Here is a 17,219-nt window from a genome sequence, read left to right on the forward strand (position 1 = left end):
GGAAAATAACACGATTGTTCTCTCTTGTCTACGGTGGCACAGCGCACCAAGAGAGAGAGAGAGATCGCTGCTCAGGGGAGACTGATGGCAAAACCGTAGTCAATAAAGACACCTGCTAATGTCTTATAGTGACTATAAGATCGCGCATCGTTTCGGCGCCGCTTGCCAAATCCGCATTACTCAAGTCGATCGGGAGACATGTATCGGTTCGCATTGCGCTCCATGAAACCCCCCCCTGAAGTTCTCAACGTTCCTCCTCTGCGCGCCATGGCGAAAGGCGCATGTGCGCTAGCTAGACCCTCGCCGCGGTACACGCAAATACATGTGAAGCAGCCCCCACAGCTCTGATGGGCTGCATTGAACTTTTCCCTATTATCCTTTCTCCCTTCTTTCTTTTTCATGATCGGTTGCATTCTTCCACCGAAAAGCACAAACTTGGTCTTTTTGATGTAGAGTGTGCAGAAGAGTGCGGACAGCGTCAAGGCACATGTTCCTTGGCATTACTGGTGGCTCTCTCACATCATCCTCGCACCTGCTAGCAGCCACATGGGAAAACGCACTAAAACATTTCCGGCGTGCCCTGCTGGAGTGCGGTTCTCCATTAGAAATTGAGCACTCGCAAAGAATCGGACTGCTTTTTTCCCAGCCCACAGGGAACACAAATGAACTCAAACGATGGGCATCAATTTTTGACGCTGAAGCCGTGCCAGCCACAGCGCTTATTCTCAAGGCACTCGTAAATCACGGCCAGTGGCAGACGGCCGTTAAACTCCTCGAGCTCAACAAAGAAAGCGGAGTTGCATGCGAATTGAGTGAAGTTTTGGGTCAATGCCTTGTAGCGAGAGGGCTTTGGCAACAGACACTGAGACTAGCCGACTTTCTTCAGCTTCAGCACGACGCTGCACCGCGAGGAAAAAGCCTTGCTCTAAGTAATACCTTGCTTTTAAGTACAAAGGAGCAGAATGATTCCCACCAAATGGCATCAAATCCAGCTTTTCTACCGGAAGAGGAAAGGACAACGTACTGTGGATTTGTGTCTGCTGTCGCTCGTGCGTATCCTTCAAAGCGGGACTGGAAAGAAGCGGTGAGAATCCTACAGGACCTAGAGCAGCTTGTCGATGGCGAGACGAAACGGAAGCTCTACGAATACAGAATTGCTCGACTTGTACACGACGGACAAGCGTACAAGAACGTAATCGAGAAGAGCCAGTGTGAACTGGGATTTCGCACATCACCGTCACTGGTCCGCTCACTTCTTCACTGCGCCATAGCAACAAGCAACTGCAGTCTTACCATGAACTGTCTAAAACTGCTGTGCTCGTTCGGTCCCACTGCAGTATCTGTAAGGCTTTTCGAAACGGCTTGCCGCCTGCTTATGGAGTCTGATGAGACTTGGACAAAGGCAGATCTTGTTCGGTTTCAATCTGTTGTCTGTGAGAACGCCACTTTGGTGAAGGACAGGAAATTGCAGAAGCTGATATCTGCCTTCTGCGCTGACTACGACTTGAAAATACCCATTTTTCTGTCGTCTATTTCGATGTTGGCTTCATCGTCGAAAACCGCAGTGGCGCCATCACTTGTGAATAGCATAACGAATCTCGACCGACTCGCGAGCACACTCATTTATCAGAGCCGATGGGAGGAGGCGTTGCGTGTGGCTACCTTAATCAGAAATGGCGCTGCAAAGAGCGATCATGAGCGCATCATCGTCGACATGCTGCGTGGAAGTTGCTCATCGTGGGTGAAAACGTTGCAGTTTTTTAGATCATAAGCAATCACCGCGCAACATATTGGAAACCACCCTTATACACAGCGAGCAACTGATTGCTTTAGCGAAGCACAATTCACCAGCTGTCGTGTTTCTTATAAATGCCAAGAACTGTACTAGAAGAAAATTGAAAAGGTAATGGCAGCAGCATTGGCGCTGTCGCTTTTTCTACCAGTCATGTTCTACGACGCCTTGCTGACAACCACCAACAGAGCACTTGACCATGGCGTTCGTGAGTGTTCATGAGATGGCTCTTTCCCACTTTTCTCCCGCTTACGTTTCCCGCCTTTTTACTGATGTGATTGTGTCTAGACCACGAAGCAAACTTATTGCGATCACCCTTCTCCCCCAAGCAAAACAGTCCCCCAAAATCGCTACGCCTTCAAAGGATTATATCAAAGTCCACGAGCCCATCACTTGCACAATGTCGCGCAATATGATCGTCAACATGTCTTTCAACTCCCCCGAGATTCAAATTCTCGGGCCGGTGCAAGAGAGCACCATTGAACGACTCAACGAGGTGCTTCCTGACTCGACAACTTCGACTCGCAGCATCCGCAGCAACCAGCCAAAGTTTGAGTACGTGTCGAATCCTGATCACTGGAGGATCAAACTGGGCAATCAGTTCTGCGACTCAGAGGGCGTGTCGCGCTTGATTGTTCTTTTGTTGGACGCGCTCGAGGAAGAGGGCGGCTGGACGCTTATATCTTCCCAGGCTTCCAGCTCCTCTCATGGAGGCGCCCTGCAGCAGGATTTCGTGTGGAACTACAAGCTTTTCTTCTCCAAGTACCAAGATGACGAGTGAGCACAGATGTAGTTGAGATGGGGGATGCGTTTCTTTTACCATTTCCTCCGCTATGAAAATAAAGATCAAAAGGAGGTTCAACGTGGTTTGATGGCGTGACTTTTATTGAAAACTCTCTCTAAGTCAACGGACGGAGTTTTGTAGTTTGTTCTCTATGTAGTCTCAGAAATTTCCGTTCATGTATACTAGTTTTTTGTGTGCTTTGCGCAAAGCAGAGTAAATACGACAAAAAAGCGACCATGTGAGCAGTGCGCCTTAGTTGCAGGTCAGGGATGATGTATGCTGTGCTTGCGCTGCCTAGTTTGCATGCAGGTAGCATTTTTTTTTTCTTCCTACGGCACTTGGAACGCCAAGAAAAATATACAGATGATATGTTGCGCAATCTCTTGTTGTTTGTAATGACCGCATCTCTTATACTACGCTGCTAAAAGCCGCATTCGAGATGCGCTTGTTGCGGCAGTAATGCAGAAGCCTGGCAAAGAATGTGCATTGCTTTCTCAGCTGTACTCTTTTCCCTACACCTCGTCTCTCTATTGTTTTGCGCAGTGTGCTCGCTTAGTTGATGGTTTGAATATCACTCTCAAGGGATCTTTCCCCCCTGTAGCAATGTCCGAGGAAACAACCGCCCCAAAGAAGCAGCCTGTGGAGGACGCAACTGCTCCAACAAACGGACTCGGCGTTGATGACAGAACCATGAGTGACATCATCGACAAACTGCGAATGCTCAACTACGAAACCAGTTTTTGCCGCAGCTTCAAGCCACCGTTTAGCCCTCTCAACCCGTACTACTTTTCAGGTCCTTCATCAATAGACAACCCGAACGCCCAGTTTTACTATTTTACATCCTTGTGTGTGTGGCTCATGAAGTTGTGTGGTCACCAGGTTGATGCTCCCGGGCAATTCGATGACCCGAACGCCTCTTCGACGACGATCCTGGCAGAGCTGCGCTCGATGAACATCGCAATCGCAAACATTGCACCAACCCGCCTCAAGCAGGGCAGCGGCGAGGCAGTTTTGGCTGTTCTCTCTGCTCTTGTGAATGCAGCGCTCTCTAGCACTGGCTACGGTTTTCAGCAGATTGATTACGGGCAGGTAGAGCGATACGATGAGCTGGCCGCCGTCGCAGACGCCGAGGACGAGCAGGGTGAGGACGAGATTGAGGATAATGTTGTCATCGACAGCGACGACGACGACGAGGTCTATGTGCGCGCTGTTAGTGGGAATCGAAGCGCCAAAAACGACGCAGACCGTCCTCCGACGCCCAAGGTAGATGTCGAAGAGTGGAAGATGGAGGTGGAGCGTGTTGCCCCGCTGCTTCAGGTGCGCCAATCTTCCCTGGACGACTGGCGCTCGCGTATCGAGAGCGCCACGGTTTTGCTCAAAGCTGTAGAGAACATGTACCCCGATGTCAAGCAGATGCTTGAGCGCCTTGCCGGTGACATGGATAAGTCACGCGACCGGATACAAAAGCGGGAACAAACGCTGGCACAGCAATTTTCTGATCAGGTGGAGGATTACCGCGTGAAGCTACGCGAACTCAACACCTCGCGTGATTCAGCTAATGTGGCGCAGCAAACCGTGCAGCAGATGACGGTGGAGCTGAACCAGATCAGTGAGCTTCTGGACCAGACGAAGCGCGATATTGCAGAAAGGCAGGCCAAGATATCTGATACGACTCCACTCATTCAGGTGAAGGAAGCGGTGGTCAAGGTGCAGGCCGAAATCAAACTCATGTCCTTGCGGATCGGTATTCTCCAGAATGGCGTTTTGCAGCACGTTATGAAACAAACCAAGGCTCGGCGTGAGGGACCAACCGCAGAGGGCACAGAGATGTACAGCGGCGAGATCATGTTTTCTTAACGATGTCTTTCAGGCGTACATGAGCTGCTCTGGCTTATTGTTACTGTCCTCCCCTTCTGAACACGTTGTTTCACCCTTCAGTTTCGACGCTGAGAAAGAGGAGGCAAAGATGAGCGCTACCTTCAATAGCTCCCGGTCACGGCTACGTGCATGAGCGATCCTGGTCAGGCTTTCCTTGTGCTTTCGTGTCAAGCGCAGCACTCTCTTTTGTGAGCTTTTTTTTTTCTACGTTCCGGGCATGTGTGCGTGTGTGAGGTTTTCTGCGTTCGATGTATTTGTTTCTCTTTGATGGTGACATCAGGCGTTCGATTTGCCCAGTTGTATGAGTTCGTGCTACACAAGAATGCGCACCGCTGGGATGCAAAACGCAAAGTGAAAGCAGACCGCAAAGGAAACAAACAAAAAGGGACGGTGACGGTGGCGCGTTCTGAGTGTCATGAGTAGGCCAGCTGACGAGGTGTCTCTGAGCTCATTCATGGCTTGGGGGAGGGCTTACGCGGCAGACAGTGTAACTGGTCAGCGTTCTCTCAAGATATACTACGCTTCCAAATACCTCCGTCGAGGCCAAGGATGTATAAAGAAAGGTCACTCGGTGATGCTGATGAGGCTGAGCTCTCCAACTTGAAGCACGTTCTTTGAACCACTTCTCGCGCCTCTTTCCTCTCTTGACATGGATGGCCTCTTTTGGAAACTCTCACATGTGTTTCAGGCCTCACGTCACAGTGAATACCACGATACCGCTCTTCTCGCGCTTCGGAGCGCTTTTTTGTTCTCCGATGTGGACAAAGGCTGCGGCGTAGGCGAGGACATATCGTACTCCTTTCCCAGCTTCTTCTAGATTTGAAGTGGATTTTCATTTTCTGTTCCTTGCCCTACTACCGTGCCTATCACAGACGCTATCGATGCCATCGTGCGCCTGTCTTCTGTATTTTTTTTTCAGTTCTCCAGATTCACATCTGCGCTAAATGGCCTGTGGGCTGCTAGATGTCCACAGAGGCCCGCATTACGCAGTTGCAGGATGAGGCGAGCGATTTCCGAAGGCAGGTGGCAATGCTGACAGAGGTACTGGAAACCGAGCTGGATCGCATGCGTGCGGTGGTGCAACGCCAGCTCAACGAGACAAAGCAGTTTCTCGTCACCTGCAAAGAGGACTCGGTAGCCGGCATGGATCGGTTGGATCCGGGCAAGCGGACTCTCACTCAAGCAGGCGAGCGAGCGATCCGCACTGAAGAGCTCCAGGGGGCCAAGGAAACAGCCGACTTTGCCAGCGAGCAGCTGATGTGTGCTACAGCTACCAGGGCCGCAAATAATTCAGCTCGTGAGGGTGCGACACCTCGGTCAACAGGCACAGCCAAAACAACGTATCCCTCTGTACTGTCCACACAGTGCTCAGCTGCTAGGGACGCAGCAGGTGGCGACGGATTCACTGCCAGAGACGCAATACAGGGTCTGCTTCCCCGTGTGGAGCAAGTGTTCGACTTCTACGCAGCGTCGCATGTAACGGACGCTCAACTGCTCTATCCGGCAATGCACCTGCCTCAGTTCACCACAATGGTACGTGACGGCGCTCTCGATCGCAGGCGTCGTCCTCTCCTTCCAGAGTTGTTGTGGATGACGGCCCTACGCGACTTGCCTTCCACTGGCGGCCGCGAACGCACAGATCGGCGCCACGGCAGTACCTTGCTGCTTCCGCGTGTCTTCGACGGCGACTCTCTTTTCCAGCCGGTTACCGCGCGGAGGGACTTGTTTGTACATGAACGGCTCCAAGCAATTACGAAGGCGGAGTTCCCACGAGTGCTTTACGTCATTTTCCGCGTCGCCGTCCACAACGGACACGAAGGCGCTGCTGCGGACGAGGCCTTCTGCGCCTACCTCTCGGAACGCTTCTTGCCCACCGTGGAACGCTGCATTCGCCGTCGAAAAACGGCTCGCACCCTCTTGATTGACGGCAAGGCTGCTTGTTTCGACCCAAGTGCTCCATCCCCACGAGCAGGAGTACCTAACACACTAGCCGCGTCAGATTTGCTGAGGACAGCGACAGGTGTCTGCTCTCCGTTACCGCCCTTTGCCGACATTGTAGCAGCGTACGGCAGCGATGCGGGAGTGCAAAGGGTTGTCCAGCAGTTCACGCCGCGGCTGAAACGGTGCTTTCGGCACGTGGTGCGGTGCCCTCCTACATGCCGCACCGAAGATGCCCGCATGAGCATTGACGCCTTAGTGGAGAGTGCTCGACAGCATCACTTACTCCCGCTGATTTCACGAGAGCAGCTCAGGAACATTTTCCTCTTCTGTCTTACATTGGACGGCGACAGCGCTCCCGGTGCCGCGGGAAGTGGGGGACTGTCAACGAAGCAAGCAGCATCGCTGACCGCTCGCGACAGCATAACATGCTTTTCCTTCGTCACTGCGGCCGTGTACTGCCTCGCGGAGGTCATCTATGGTGGCTCGCCGTCGTTGCGTCAGCAGTATGCATCGCCCTGTGCGCGAACCTCGAAGCTTCTGGTGAAGATGTTCGTACTGTAACGCCGTCGGACGTGGAAACCTGCACGCATGGTAAGAGGCAGAAGAGAGGGGGAGACCCTTGGGCGGCTACTTCCCATAAGGCCACTGCAAAATCATGTATGCGCGCCGTTCCGGACTGTGTGCGTCTCCCTGCTCTCTTGCAGGTCATGGAGCGTGCCAGAGAGTGATTTTAGTTTACTGTAGATCCTGTGAGACGAAAGAAAAACACGAGTGATACATACACACGCGAAAGGAATAGCTGCGAGTTTCATGTAGGCGCTGCATACCTCCCATCTCTTCCCCCGCCTTTTGCCCCCAACACATACTTATATATATATATATATGCGTACCCATGCCTGCACCCTCTTCCTTTTTTTTCTACCCTGCTTGCATCCAGACACAACACCGAACTCAAGACAGCTAGAGAGGGAACCCACGCAGTGCTCGTGCCGAAGGAACGACTTCAGCGCAAGAGTGAGCGCTGATTTTTTTTGCGGTTGTTTATATATGTATATATACATGTGTGTGTGTGTGGGGGGGGTGTACCATACTGAATGCACATTGAGGAAAAAAGTGGTAGTAGCGGCTGTCTCGCTTCCTTTATATGCACCGTTGATCCACATGCTCGTTGTCTATCCGCACCATTCCCTGCTTCAGCACCTTTCGTCTGTTCCGCATTGCCTTGCTTTCTGCTTCTTTCCATTGCCTTCTCCTCTGAACACCGCCGCCATCACGTGTATCATCTGGCCCTTTTCCACCGCTGCTACTCTGTGTCGAGCGAGAAGGACGACAAGGAAGAGAAGCGGGGCTGTTCAGCGCTAAGGTTTCGCTGTGCCAAGTGGTCCTTTTATTTGGGACGCTTGCCTGAGCCAACTCGTCCCGAGCGCGATGTCCGTCACAGCAAAGGCTCAAAGCGCTGTGAAGGGCTCCAAGGGTCGTCGCTCGACCACAGGCGGGCCGTCGCGGACGAACAACCAAAATCACTTCACTGCTGCGGACGCCGCCGCAGCCGCGCTACCCGACCCCATCGCGTACCTGGGTGGGAAGCAGCGTTCGGCAAACAGACGTGCCAAGTGCCACAAGCAGTTTGAAGAACTCGCACGGGTCATATGCGCTATGAATTCGTCCACTCGGCCGGGGACAGAAGCCTCAGGGAGCTCGTTGAGGAGCGCTTCTGTTGCTTCGCCGTCACCTTCGTCAAACCCAACGACAGAGCAATTGTTTCCCACACTGCAAGTAGGTTACCTCGCGCGGGCCTTGGGTCTAAATGTGTCAAATCAGCAAGTGGCCTCAATCGTGGAGCTCGTCGAGGACGACGGTCCGTCGACCGGGTTTGTCGACCGTCGCAAGCTGGGGCACGTTCTAGTGGATGCAATGATGACAGGAACGTTAGGTGGACCGACTCTTCATGCCTTTGCTGCCGAGAATCGCGCCGCAACAACGTCCGCCAGCGAGGACGGCCCTGTACGCCTCTCTGCAGAGCGTCTTGCCAACTTCGTTCCGTCAGTGTGCGTGCGGGGGGAGGAGGTTACACTGCTGCGAGCCTTCGAGGCACTGGATAAGGAGCAGAAGGGCTACCTGGAAGAGGTGGAGCTCCGCGCTGCCATGATGGAGGGCGATGAATGCTTCTCGAGTGAAGAAGTGGACGATATGTGGATGGCCATGCTTGACCCAGAAACGAATCGAGCACACTACCGTGACTTTGCTGAGATACTAGCCAGGGAGTGAGGGTATCGAGAGCGTCGCATACCGATATGATTTAGCCCCCTGCCCCTCCCGCCACCACAGCTGTATGACTCGAAACATGTGTGTAGAAGAGGGGGAGGGGGTGCCGACACGGTACAGCACGCACGACTATTGCCCTTGTTTTGTCGTCCTCCTTTGCCATCTGCGTCTCTCATCTCGTGAATGCTCCGGAGAAGGTGGCGGTGAGACGAAGACGGCGGCGGAGCAGCGGTATTTTCAATGCTCTCTCTCTCGTTCGTGAGCGCATCTTTTCTCCCTTCTCTTCCTTGCTTGTCTTATTCTCGTCGTGATGCGAGACGCGGTGTGCGTGTGCAGCGCGTACGCTACCGGATGTAACGTTTTCTGGACGATGCTTTCCCCAATGTTTCTGTACAGACGTGCTCTGAAGCCCACACAACGGGGAGGAAGAAAACAAAAAGAATGCAAGTGTCTGCAACGGCAACAGCAGAAACAGCACAGACGAGAACTCGTGCGTGCGTTTTCTGCACAACGTACTACTGACAGCGGCAACGCGCGTTTACGTGGCGTTGTGTCGTGGGACACGTCCACGCTCGACCGTCTGCGCCCATTGATTTTCGTACCCTACTGCTGAGTGTGTGTTTCTCTCTCACACGTTGTTGCCGCCAGAAACGGAACCCTCGACGTAAGGGATATGTAACTGGGGCCGATCACATGCCTGCGCTTCTTGCGCTCGACTTATGCCTCCCAACCCTTCTCTCTCTCGCCTTGCCCTTTCACCATTTCTTGCTTCTCTCCCCCTTGAATCTCCGACCTTGTGCTTTGCTTTTTATTTTGTTCTCCGATGCATACACGGGATTATCCACATGATGACGATCCTTCTCTCATGTGCACATGCATCCCTCCATGTAAACACGCACGCACGCACACACACACACACACACACACACTGACTGACTGACATGTATGTGAACATGAATATCCGATCTACAACAGTAACGCGAGAAGGGTACACGCACGTGCACTGTGAACACCAAACCGCACTATTGAGAAAGACAGGAGGTCACAAGAGAGTCTTCTCTGGTTGTCCGTGTGCGTAGCGCCTTAGTCTTTCTTCTTTCTCGGTATCACACCCTCCCCTTCTTTCCCTCCTTCTCCTCCTTGTGCAGGTTTGCGTGTGGCGGGTGAGAGAGAGGTCAAACAAGGCGGAAGTAAACGCAGGTGCGCAAGCAGAAGGGCGAAAGTGTCGTTTGTGTGTTGTTCGTTTGTTTGTTCCTGTTGGCCCTCCCCCTTTTTTTTCCCCTCGTACCTTCCTCCGCTTCCTCCCCCGCTCCCTCCCCCCAAGGCGGCTCATTATCCTGTCTCCCGTCTTCAGACGCTGGCACGCTGTGTGAGTGTGTGAGAGAGAGAGAACATACAAGCAGGAGGGGGGCATAGAAGTTACGCAACCGTAGCGGTAGATTGTGAGAAAGGCACCATAGACGCGCACCAGCTCCGATTCCTTCCCCCCTTTTCCCGTCTTTGCTTATTGCTTAACCTTTTCTTTTCGCTACGGCTTTGCCCGCCGACCCACGCACGACCATAGACGGCACCCTCTCTCTTTTTTTTTGGCCACCGCGCTTCATAGACCGTTCCCGCACAAGAGCAGCACGCAGCCGCGCTTTGACTTGTTGGTCTTTGCCTGTTCCACGCTCCTCTCCTACCTGCCGCCCTCTCAGCTTTGTTCTCTTTTTCCACTCCTCGGACAGAGCACGTCACCCCTACCTTCTGTGCACGGGGATAGGTCCACAGCAGTGCACCATTACCCCTCTTGTCCCCCTTTCCCCAGCCGCCTTTTTTCTTTTTGTTGTCGAATCATACTCGCCTCTTGTCGAAGATGATGCGCGGTGCGTCCCAACTGGCGGCTCGCTCCGTCCACCTTTCTGCGGCGTCACGCGCAACGGCTGCATCATTGTTGTCACCACTCCGCTTTTTCGGGTCCAAGTACACCGACGACCTTGGCAACTACAAGCGCCCCAACACGTATGAGAGCCGCAGCGCTGCTCACCGTCACCCGACACGTAAGGAGATGCTGGAAGGGCAGCGGACCGCCGCGGCTGCCTCCACCAACTCAGCAAGCGGCACTACAGAGTTTTCGAAGGCCTATGCGTTTGCCGGGGAGGCGGAAGCAGAGGAGCCCGTGCAGCGCTGTAACAAGTACGAGGGCCTTTTCAAGAAGAAGTCGGAACAACGCATCGCCTTCACAAGCAACTTCCGTGAGCCCGACATGAAGCCTATCTTAGGCGCAGCCGATGAGGCGCCGCACCCAGACATGGCGTGGAGGCATTCGTCCGCCCCCGCTGCTGCGGACAGGGATGAGACGGATGTGACTCGCATCTACAGCAAAGAAGAGGTCCGCAACATGCAGCAGAAGGGGAAAGTGAGTACCGGCGAGGCTGCGAAAGTGAAGACGTCCAGCGGTGGGCTGGGCGGCATCTCGCCTGCACCGGAGACAGTGCAGCGCACAGCGGCGGAGGTGGAGGCCCAAGCGCCGGAAGATGACGAGGATGAGTTTGCCGAAATCCGCAGCCACCCATTCTTCATGGACATGCTGCGCCGGGTGGAGCGCAACATGATCCGCTTCCGCAAGGAGACGCGCGCCGCGGGGCGGTACAGCCTAGAGGCTGTCAACGAGTGCGTACGGCCGTTGCTGCAGCTCACCGACTACCCGCTCACGGCCAGACAGCTGTCGCACCTCTCCCACAGCATCAGCCCAGCAGTACTGAAAAGCTCCTTGCGTGACCGGGCTGCGTGCAAGCACCTGCAGCTCTACCGCTCGCAAGACACTGATCTGCTGCTCGACTGGTCCAAGGAGGACTTCCTGCGGCGCCGCTACGAGAGCGTGCACCTGTCATGGGAGCCCATGGATGTGATTTGCCGCCGGTTTGGCTGGACGCCGGACATGATGTCAGACCGCGACTACCTCCTATACTTCTCGGCCTTTCCCGAGTACGTCGAGATGGCGGAGATGCAGACCACCGCGAAAGGGGCGCCCAAAGCGATTCCAATCGATGATCCTGTGGCGCGCGCCGCAGAAGACCCCATCCCGGCAAGCCGCCTGCTGCTCCGCCGCAAGGCCTCCGTGGACGCCGAGCCGTCCCTCACCGAGTCCATTCGACTCATGGGCAGTCCCGCTCTGGCGACGCCGGCAAAGGGGAAGAAGGCGCAGCGGATGCGCCAGCATGGCGGTGACTCAGTGGCCGACTACTTTGGCGCTGTCGAGGCGACCGCAAGCGCTGTCGACGGAGACGAAACGGCGAAGCTGCAGCATGCCGCAGAAAACGTTCCGCCTCTGCGCCAGGCGAGCCATCCCGGAGGCCGTACGATTCGCGAGTTCTCCATTCCAAAGTCGCACCTCCCCGAGGCGTCAAAGGCGCCTCCTGCAATGCCGAGCGAGACGGACATGAGAAGCGAGGCGAGCTTTGACCAAAAAACGTTCGAGGAGCTTTCCAACGCGTACCACAACATCAAGGTAGAAAACTCGCTGCTACGCCGTCGCATGCTCGGGACAGACAGCGTTGACAAGGCGCAGGAGATGCAGAGCAAACTGGCGAGTGGCCGCCGCGAGCAGCTGCGGCTGGAGCAGGAGCTGGAGCGCATGCGCGAGTTGAAGCGCAACACACCGATATCGAAGAACGGTCCCCACTTTGCCGTGCCGCGCGGGCAGCCACAGTACCCGGAGGCGCCGGAGCACACGACAGAGTACTCAAAAAACGGGAACGCCGTCGAGGACATTGATGACGACGAGATCGAGCAGGCCTTGAAGGAGTTCAAGGAGAATGAAGCGCTGCGGCTGATGGAGAGGCGGTCGATGGCAACTGCGGCGCGGTCGGCCCCTTCGTCGTCTCCTGACAATGCCATCGCCACTACCACCTCCGCTGACGCTGCCGTCGACGATGGCAGCGAGGAAGTGGAGGAGGTGATCGAGGTGGTAGAGGATGAGGATGAGGACCTGGTGGCGTCAGGCGATGCGGCGGCGGTGGGGCCGCAGACCGGCGCCCAGGACGACGCTCTGACCGCAGAGAGCGAGGTGGATGACTCAGCCGATGCGCACTACGGTGCGTCCGCGGATGCGGCGGCCAATGAGTCACCAGAGAGAGGTGACCAGCCTTGGCAGGATGAGCTGTCAGCCGCGGTTGAGCAGCACGAAGCCGAGATGGAGGAGCAGGGGAGTGATCTCACAGCTGCCTTCAGTGACACCCCTGCGACCACCCCCGCCTCTCGCTTAGAGCAGCTTGCTTCCCTGCACGATCGACTGTCCTCGGCGGCGGACCGCGCCCGTCGTTATGTGGCCACGGTGCAAATCCGTCGGCAAGATGTATTGAAGAGGCTAGACTGCCAGTTGGCGGATGCCAACACGAAGGTAGAGCAGCTTGAGGATCAGCTGGACGCTGTCGAAGAGGAGCAGACCACGCTACGAGACACACTGGCTCGGGAGGAGGCGGAGCGCAAGGCCCTCGAGGTAGAGACCCAGCTGAAGGCGCAGCGGGAAAGGCGCTTGGCCGAGCTGGAGCAGCAGCGGGAGCGGGCGCGCCTCGCGCAGGAGGCGGCGGCAAGGGCCCTGGAGCGCCAGAAGAAGGCCGAACGAGAGGCGCTGGAGATGGAGGAGGAGCTGCAGCGCAAGTTGAGGGAGGTGCAAGCAAAGCTGCGCGATCTGCACGACGGCAAGTCGACTGCGAACGACTCCGCTGCTGCTGGTACCCCTCACGCCTCGGCAGCTGAAGAACTGGGGGTCGAGGACGCTGCAGAGGAGGAGCACGCGGTGACTGCCCAGGCAGGGAGTTCTCCTTCGCGCTCACGCGCGCCTGAGTCGGCGGCACGCGTCACAGCCTCCGTGCTCCCTGCAGCCACGGAGGAGACGCCAAACGCTGTGGAGGGCGTCCACGACGCTTTCGCTGCACCAGCGTCGACTGGCCAGTTCATGTGCACGCCGGAGCAGTACGATGGTCTGCATTTGGCGGCGGAGCGACTGAAGAGGGAAATTGCCGCATTGGAGGCCCAGATGGAGGAGGCAGGTGACGAGGATGATGAGACGCTGATGGCTGTCCTGGCAGCGTCGCGCTCTGATCTCGAAGAGCTGGAGGAGTGTATTGACTCTGTGCAGGCAAACGCGCCGTGGGCTGCCACCCATGATGCAAAGCGCGCTCGCGAGAAAGCCTTGTCCTCTGAGGTGGCGAGCACCGACGCGCACCGGCTGCAGAGCTGCATCGACAACCACCGCTTCCAGATCTCGCTCCTGGAGAAGCGCCTGCAGCACGCCTCGAAGAAGGCGGTGATTACGAAGCTGAAGGACCGTATTGCTCAGGCTCGCAAGTCCATTACTCATCTGCGCATAGAGCAGGACCGTCTGCGTCGCGCTGGCCGTGACTCTATGGGGTTGCCACAGTCGATGAGCATTGCGGAGACGCTCGCGCATGAGTTGAAGGACGAGGAGGAGGCGAGGCTGGAGGAGGCGCGCGAGGCTTCGGGTGAAGATAACTGCGGATCTCCTGTAGCTGCGAAGAAGTCGGGCTTGGACACCGACGCTCAGACCCCCGACGACGATGAGTCCTACGATGCCGTTTCGGACGCCACATCACCTGATCTCGTGGGGGAGTCGCCATCGGCAGTGCACACGCCGTCGGCGCCCAACTCGGACGCTGAAAAGCTGCGCTTGCGGCTCGACAGCATGGTGAAGGACATCCAGCACCTTCAAGATAGCATTGCGGCGCAGGAACGCACTACGGACTACGACGACGACGAGACGGAGGTGGTGCTGCGCGAAATGAAAGACAAGCTGAGCCAGCTGCTCCGTCTGCGCGACCAAGTGCAGCGGTCCTTGCTGGAGGAGTCAGTGAACAGCCCCGACACCGCTGGTGGTCCCACCCCCGTCATCCGTCCAGCTTCAGCTGCCGCCTCAGCTCCGCCGGTAGTTGCCCGAGGCAGCGCCGCCGTCCACAGCGGCCCCTCGACTTCTCAGCACAGAAGACTTGACCGCGTGCCAATCGCATCCAAGCGGCTCCGGACCACTGCTCGCAGCTTTACCACGCAGCGCCATCCTTAGGAGCTTGAGCGGCGGCAGCCGTGACGTCTGCAGGGCTGAAGGTGCGTCATGTATCGCTTTGGAGCGTGCCTTCGGGACGGCGTACACCGCGGCTGCTGTTCGAGTCCGGAGTCTTTGTGCGTTTCGAGCTCCTCCCGCGCAGCTGTCCGCTGGGCTGAGAACAACGAAAACACAACCTCTTCACCTCCCATCCCCGACCGACCGACCCACCCGCACGCACACACAGACCCACACAAGCGAAAGGACGAGCGAAGGACGATCCGCCTTCCCTCCCCCGAAAGACGGGAGAGGGAGAGCGAGAGATGGGAGAAAAGAGGGAACAACCGTTGCTTTTCATAGAAAAAAAGAGGCAAAGGCGCCGTTGATGTGAGTGCGTGTGCGCGCACCAGGGCGTATCTTCGTGCTTGATTTTTTTTTTTTCATAACCTCGACAGACGCCTGTATATCTAGTACGAGGGGCACCGCCCGCACAGTAGTATCGAAGCCGGAGTCTCTCTCTGCGTCTGTGCGTGTGTGGGCGAACGACATCTTCCTTTTCTTCTCCCTTTACTGCACTCACGTGTGGGCTGTACTGTGGGCCGTGAGTGCGTGCATGCATGCATGGGTGCACGCGCATCTGCGCTGGAGGAGGTCTTCTTTTTTTCATTTTTCTATCTTCGCACTTCCTTGTTGATGAGTTACTATCATAGAGTGACTGTGCTTTCTTGTCCTTGTCGTTGTCGTTGCTGTTGTTGTTGTTGTTGTTGTTGTTCTCTCTCTTCTTTTCCCTGTGAAGTCTGTGCTTTCATTAACGTAAGCGGGTTGCCTTCCCCATGCTCCATCCGTGTTTCTCGCCTCCCTCGCCCTATGTCTCTCTGTGCGCTTTTTTCTGCACCCCACTTCCTTCTTCGCGCTGATTGCGTGTGCGTGTGCGTGTGCGTGTGTATGCAGAAAGAAGGCTCTCACAGTGGGGTCGCCCGCCTGAGGCGCATGCGTTTCCGCCCTTCGTTTTGGACGTGTGTCCCGTCGAGGGGTCCTCATTCGGGCTGTGGACGGGCACCAGCCCTGCCCGTGAGTCCAAAGGTGGTACACTGTGAGACAGATATAACTATCCCATCGGCCCTGTCATCACATGGGCCAACGCACATGTGTGCTGCGCGCGATTTCAAGGCCGTCTTCTTTCTTGGCAGGACCTTAGCACCACAATTCATGTTGCCATCGCTTTCGACCTCGTCGTGTCCCTGTATGGGCACGCAAGTACACCTGCGGACCCGCGGGTGCCGCCGCTTGGCGTCACATGAAGCGCCGCTCCACTCCTTCGCGTGTTGGTCTCACAGGCTGTCCGTTCTCTCCCTCCTTTTCCCCCTTTTTTATCCCTTCTTGTGCCGTGTGCTCTTTTCGCTGCCAACGCTCTGCCTCCGTCGTGGGTCGTGCGGCGTATGCGTGTGTGACCTCGCGTTTGCGCTTGCGCGTTGTGAGCGCCTATTCTACGGGCACGCCATCGCGGGAAGCAAAGGGATTGTGTGCACCCTCGCGCTTCTTCTCTAGCTGAGAAGGAAAAGAGGGGGGCTTCGTGCGTGTGTGCAGAGACGTGGCCGCCTGTTTTTTGCTCCCTCTCCACACGGTGAGAACTCTCCCTTCCCCTCTCACCACCACCACCGCATACACACACGCACACACACACACACACACACACACACAGGCGCGCACGCTGTGACTGCATCCACCGGCCACAGCGGAACACCCCACAGAAAGGATCGCTTTGACCACCCTCATTGACCAACGGCGAGAATGCTGCGCTTCACTCAAGTTATCCGCAAGAACCCGGTGGTGTTCAAGCAGGGACAGGGGATGTTCTCGCACCAGCTCAAGCGAATACTGAACAAGAAGTCGCTTCACAAGTACAACTGGGATCCGCTCCACATGTATGACCCTCGCAAGCTTGTGCACGCCAATCGCTACGTGGACCACGACACCTACGAGGAGAAGTACGATCCGCACTGGGAGCACAACGCTCATCTCGTACCAGACCAGCAGTTCTACAACATCCCTGTCCCAAAGGAGTACAAGGACGCGTACTGGTGGCGTGACTTGCAGGCCCGCCGCGTCCAGTGCCCGACCGAGTGGGTGCACTTCCGCATGCATACCAAGGACAAGCTCAAGTATGACTTCCAGGATCTTGCCTTCCGCAAGAAGTTCGAGTACTCCTATGAGGATGTGGTTGCAAACGCCAAGGACATGTGCAGCTGAAACCCTCAAGAGTGACGCTCGCTGGTTCTTGTGTCTCTGACGCTGCATCGTAAACGGTCGAGCCCTCCAGTGCAGTTTCTCTGTTTCTCCTTCTCATCGGTCATGCGTACGGGAGGAAGGAGTAAAGCAGAGCAGCCTGCGTTATGCGTGTGACTGTGTGAGAGGCAGCGTGGTTTCCGTTTTTCTTTGTCGTCTGTTGCTGGTGCTCCGACGCCCCTCGGTGTCGCGGCGGCCGCTTCCTTAGCTGCTGCAGGTGCTCCAGTCGGCTG

The 17,219-nt window shown here is 56.1% G+C and overlaps 7 protein-coding genes across 7 annotated transcripts; all 7 read left to right on the forward strand.

Annotated features, from left to right (window-relative positions):
* Nucleotides 1-487: 487 nt before the first annotated feature.
* Nucleotides 488-1,771, forward strand: LMJF_33_0605 (conserved hypothetical protein; the record flags this gene model as incomplete). Its single annotated transcript, XM_001685751.1, has 1 exon — nt 488-1,771. The coding sequence occupies one exon, from the start codon at nt 488-490 to the stop codon at nt 1,769-1,771; it is 1,284 nt and encodes a 427-aa protein (XP_001685803.1).
* Nucleotides 1,772-1,991: 220 nt separating this feature from the next.
* Nucleotides 1,992-2,573, forward strand: LMJF_33_0610 (conserved hypothetical protein; the record flags this gene model as incomplete). The annotated part of the gene is made up of 1 exon (XM_001685752.1): nt 1,992-2,573. The coding sequence occupies one exon, from the start codon at nt 1,992-1,994 to the stop codon at nt 2,571-2,573; it is 582 nt and encodes a 193-aa protein (XP_001685804.1).
* A 951-nt stretch (nt 2,574-3,524) lies between these two features.
* LMJF_33_0620 (conserved hypothetical protein) lies at nt 3,525-4,433 on the forward strand (the record flags this gene model as incomplete). Its single annotated transcript, XM_001685753.1, has 1 exon — nt 3,525-4,433. One exon carries the CDS (start codon nt 3,525-3,527, stop codon nt 4,431-4,433), a length of 909 nt encoding a protein of 302 aa, XP_001685805.1.
* A 1,050-nt stretch (nt 4,434-5,483) lies between these two features.
* Nucleotides 5,484-6,956, forward strand: LMJF_33_0630 (conserved hypothetical protein; the record flags this gene model as incomplete). Its single annotated transcript, XM_001685754.1, has 1 exon — nt 5,484-6,956. The coding sequence occupies one exon, from the start codon at nt 5,484-5,486 to the stop codon at nt 6,954-6,956; it is 1,473 nt and encodes a 490-aa protein (XP_001685806.1).
* A 1,353-nt stretch (nt 6,957-8,309) lies between these two features.
* LMJF_33_0640 (conserved hypothetical protein) lies at nt 8,310-8,663 on the forward strand (the record flags this gene model as incomplete). The annotated part of the gene is made up of 1 exon (XM_001685755.1): nt 8,310-8,663. The coding sequence occupies one exon, from the start codon at nt 8,310-8,312 to the stop codon at nt 8,661-8,663; it is 354 nt and encodes a 117-aa protein (XP_001685807.1).
* Nucleotides 8,664-10,515: 1,852 nt separating this feature from the next.
* Nucleotides 10,516-14,721, forward strand: LMJF_33_0650 (conserved hypothetical protein; the record flags this gene model as incomplete). Its single annotated transcript, XM_001685756.1, has 1 exon — nt 10,516-14,721. The coding sequence occupies one exon, from the start codon at nt 10,516-10,518 to the stop codon at nt 14,719-14,721; it is 4,206 nt and encodes a 1,401-aa protein (XP_001685808.1).
* A 1,770-nt stretch (nt 14,722-16,491) lies between these two features.
* LMJF_33_0660 (conserved hypothetical protein) lies at nt 16,492-16,950 on the forward strand (the record flags this gene model as incomplete). Its single annotated transcript, XM_001685757.1, has 1 exon — nt 16,492-16,950. One exon carries the CDS (start codon nt 16,492-16,494, stop codon nt 16,948-16,950), a length of 459 nt encoding a protein of 152 aa, XP_001685809.1.
* Nucleotides 16,951-17,219: the final 269 nt, after the last annotated feature.

The sequence above is a fragment of the Leishmania major genome, chromosome 33, assembly GCF_000002725.2.
Source record: "Leishmania major strain Friedlin complete genome, chromosome 33".
Classification (NCBI taxonomy): domain Eukaryota; phylum Euglenozoa; class Kinetoplastea; order Trypanosomatida; family Trypanosomatidae; genus Leishmania; species Leishmania major.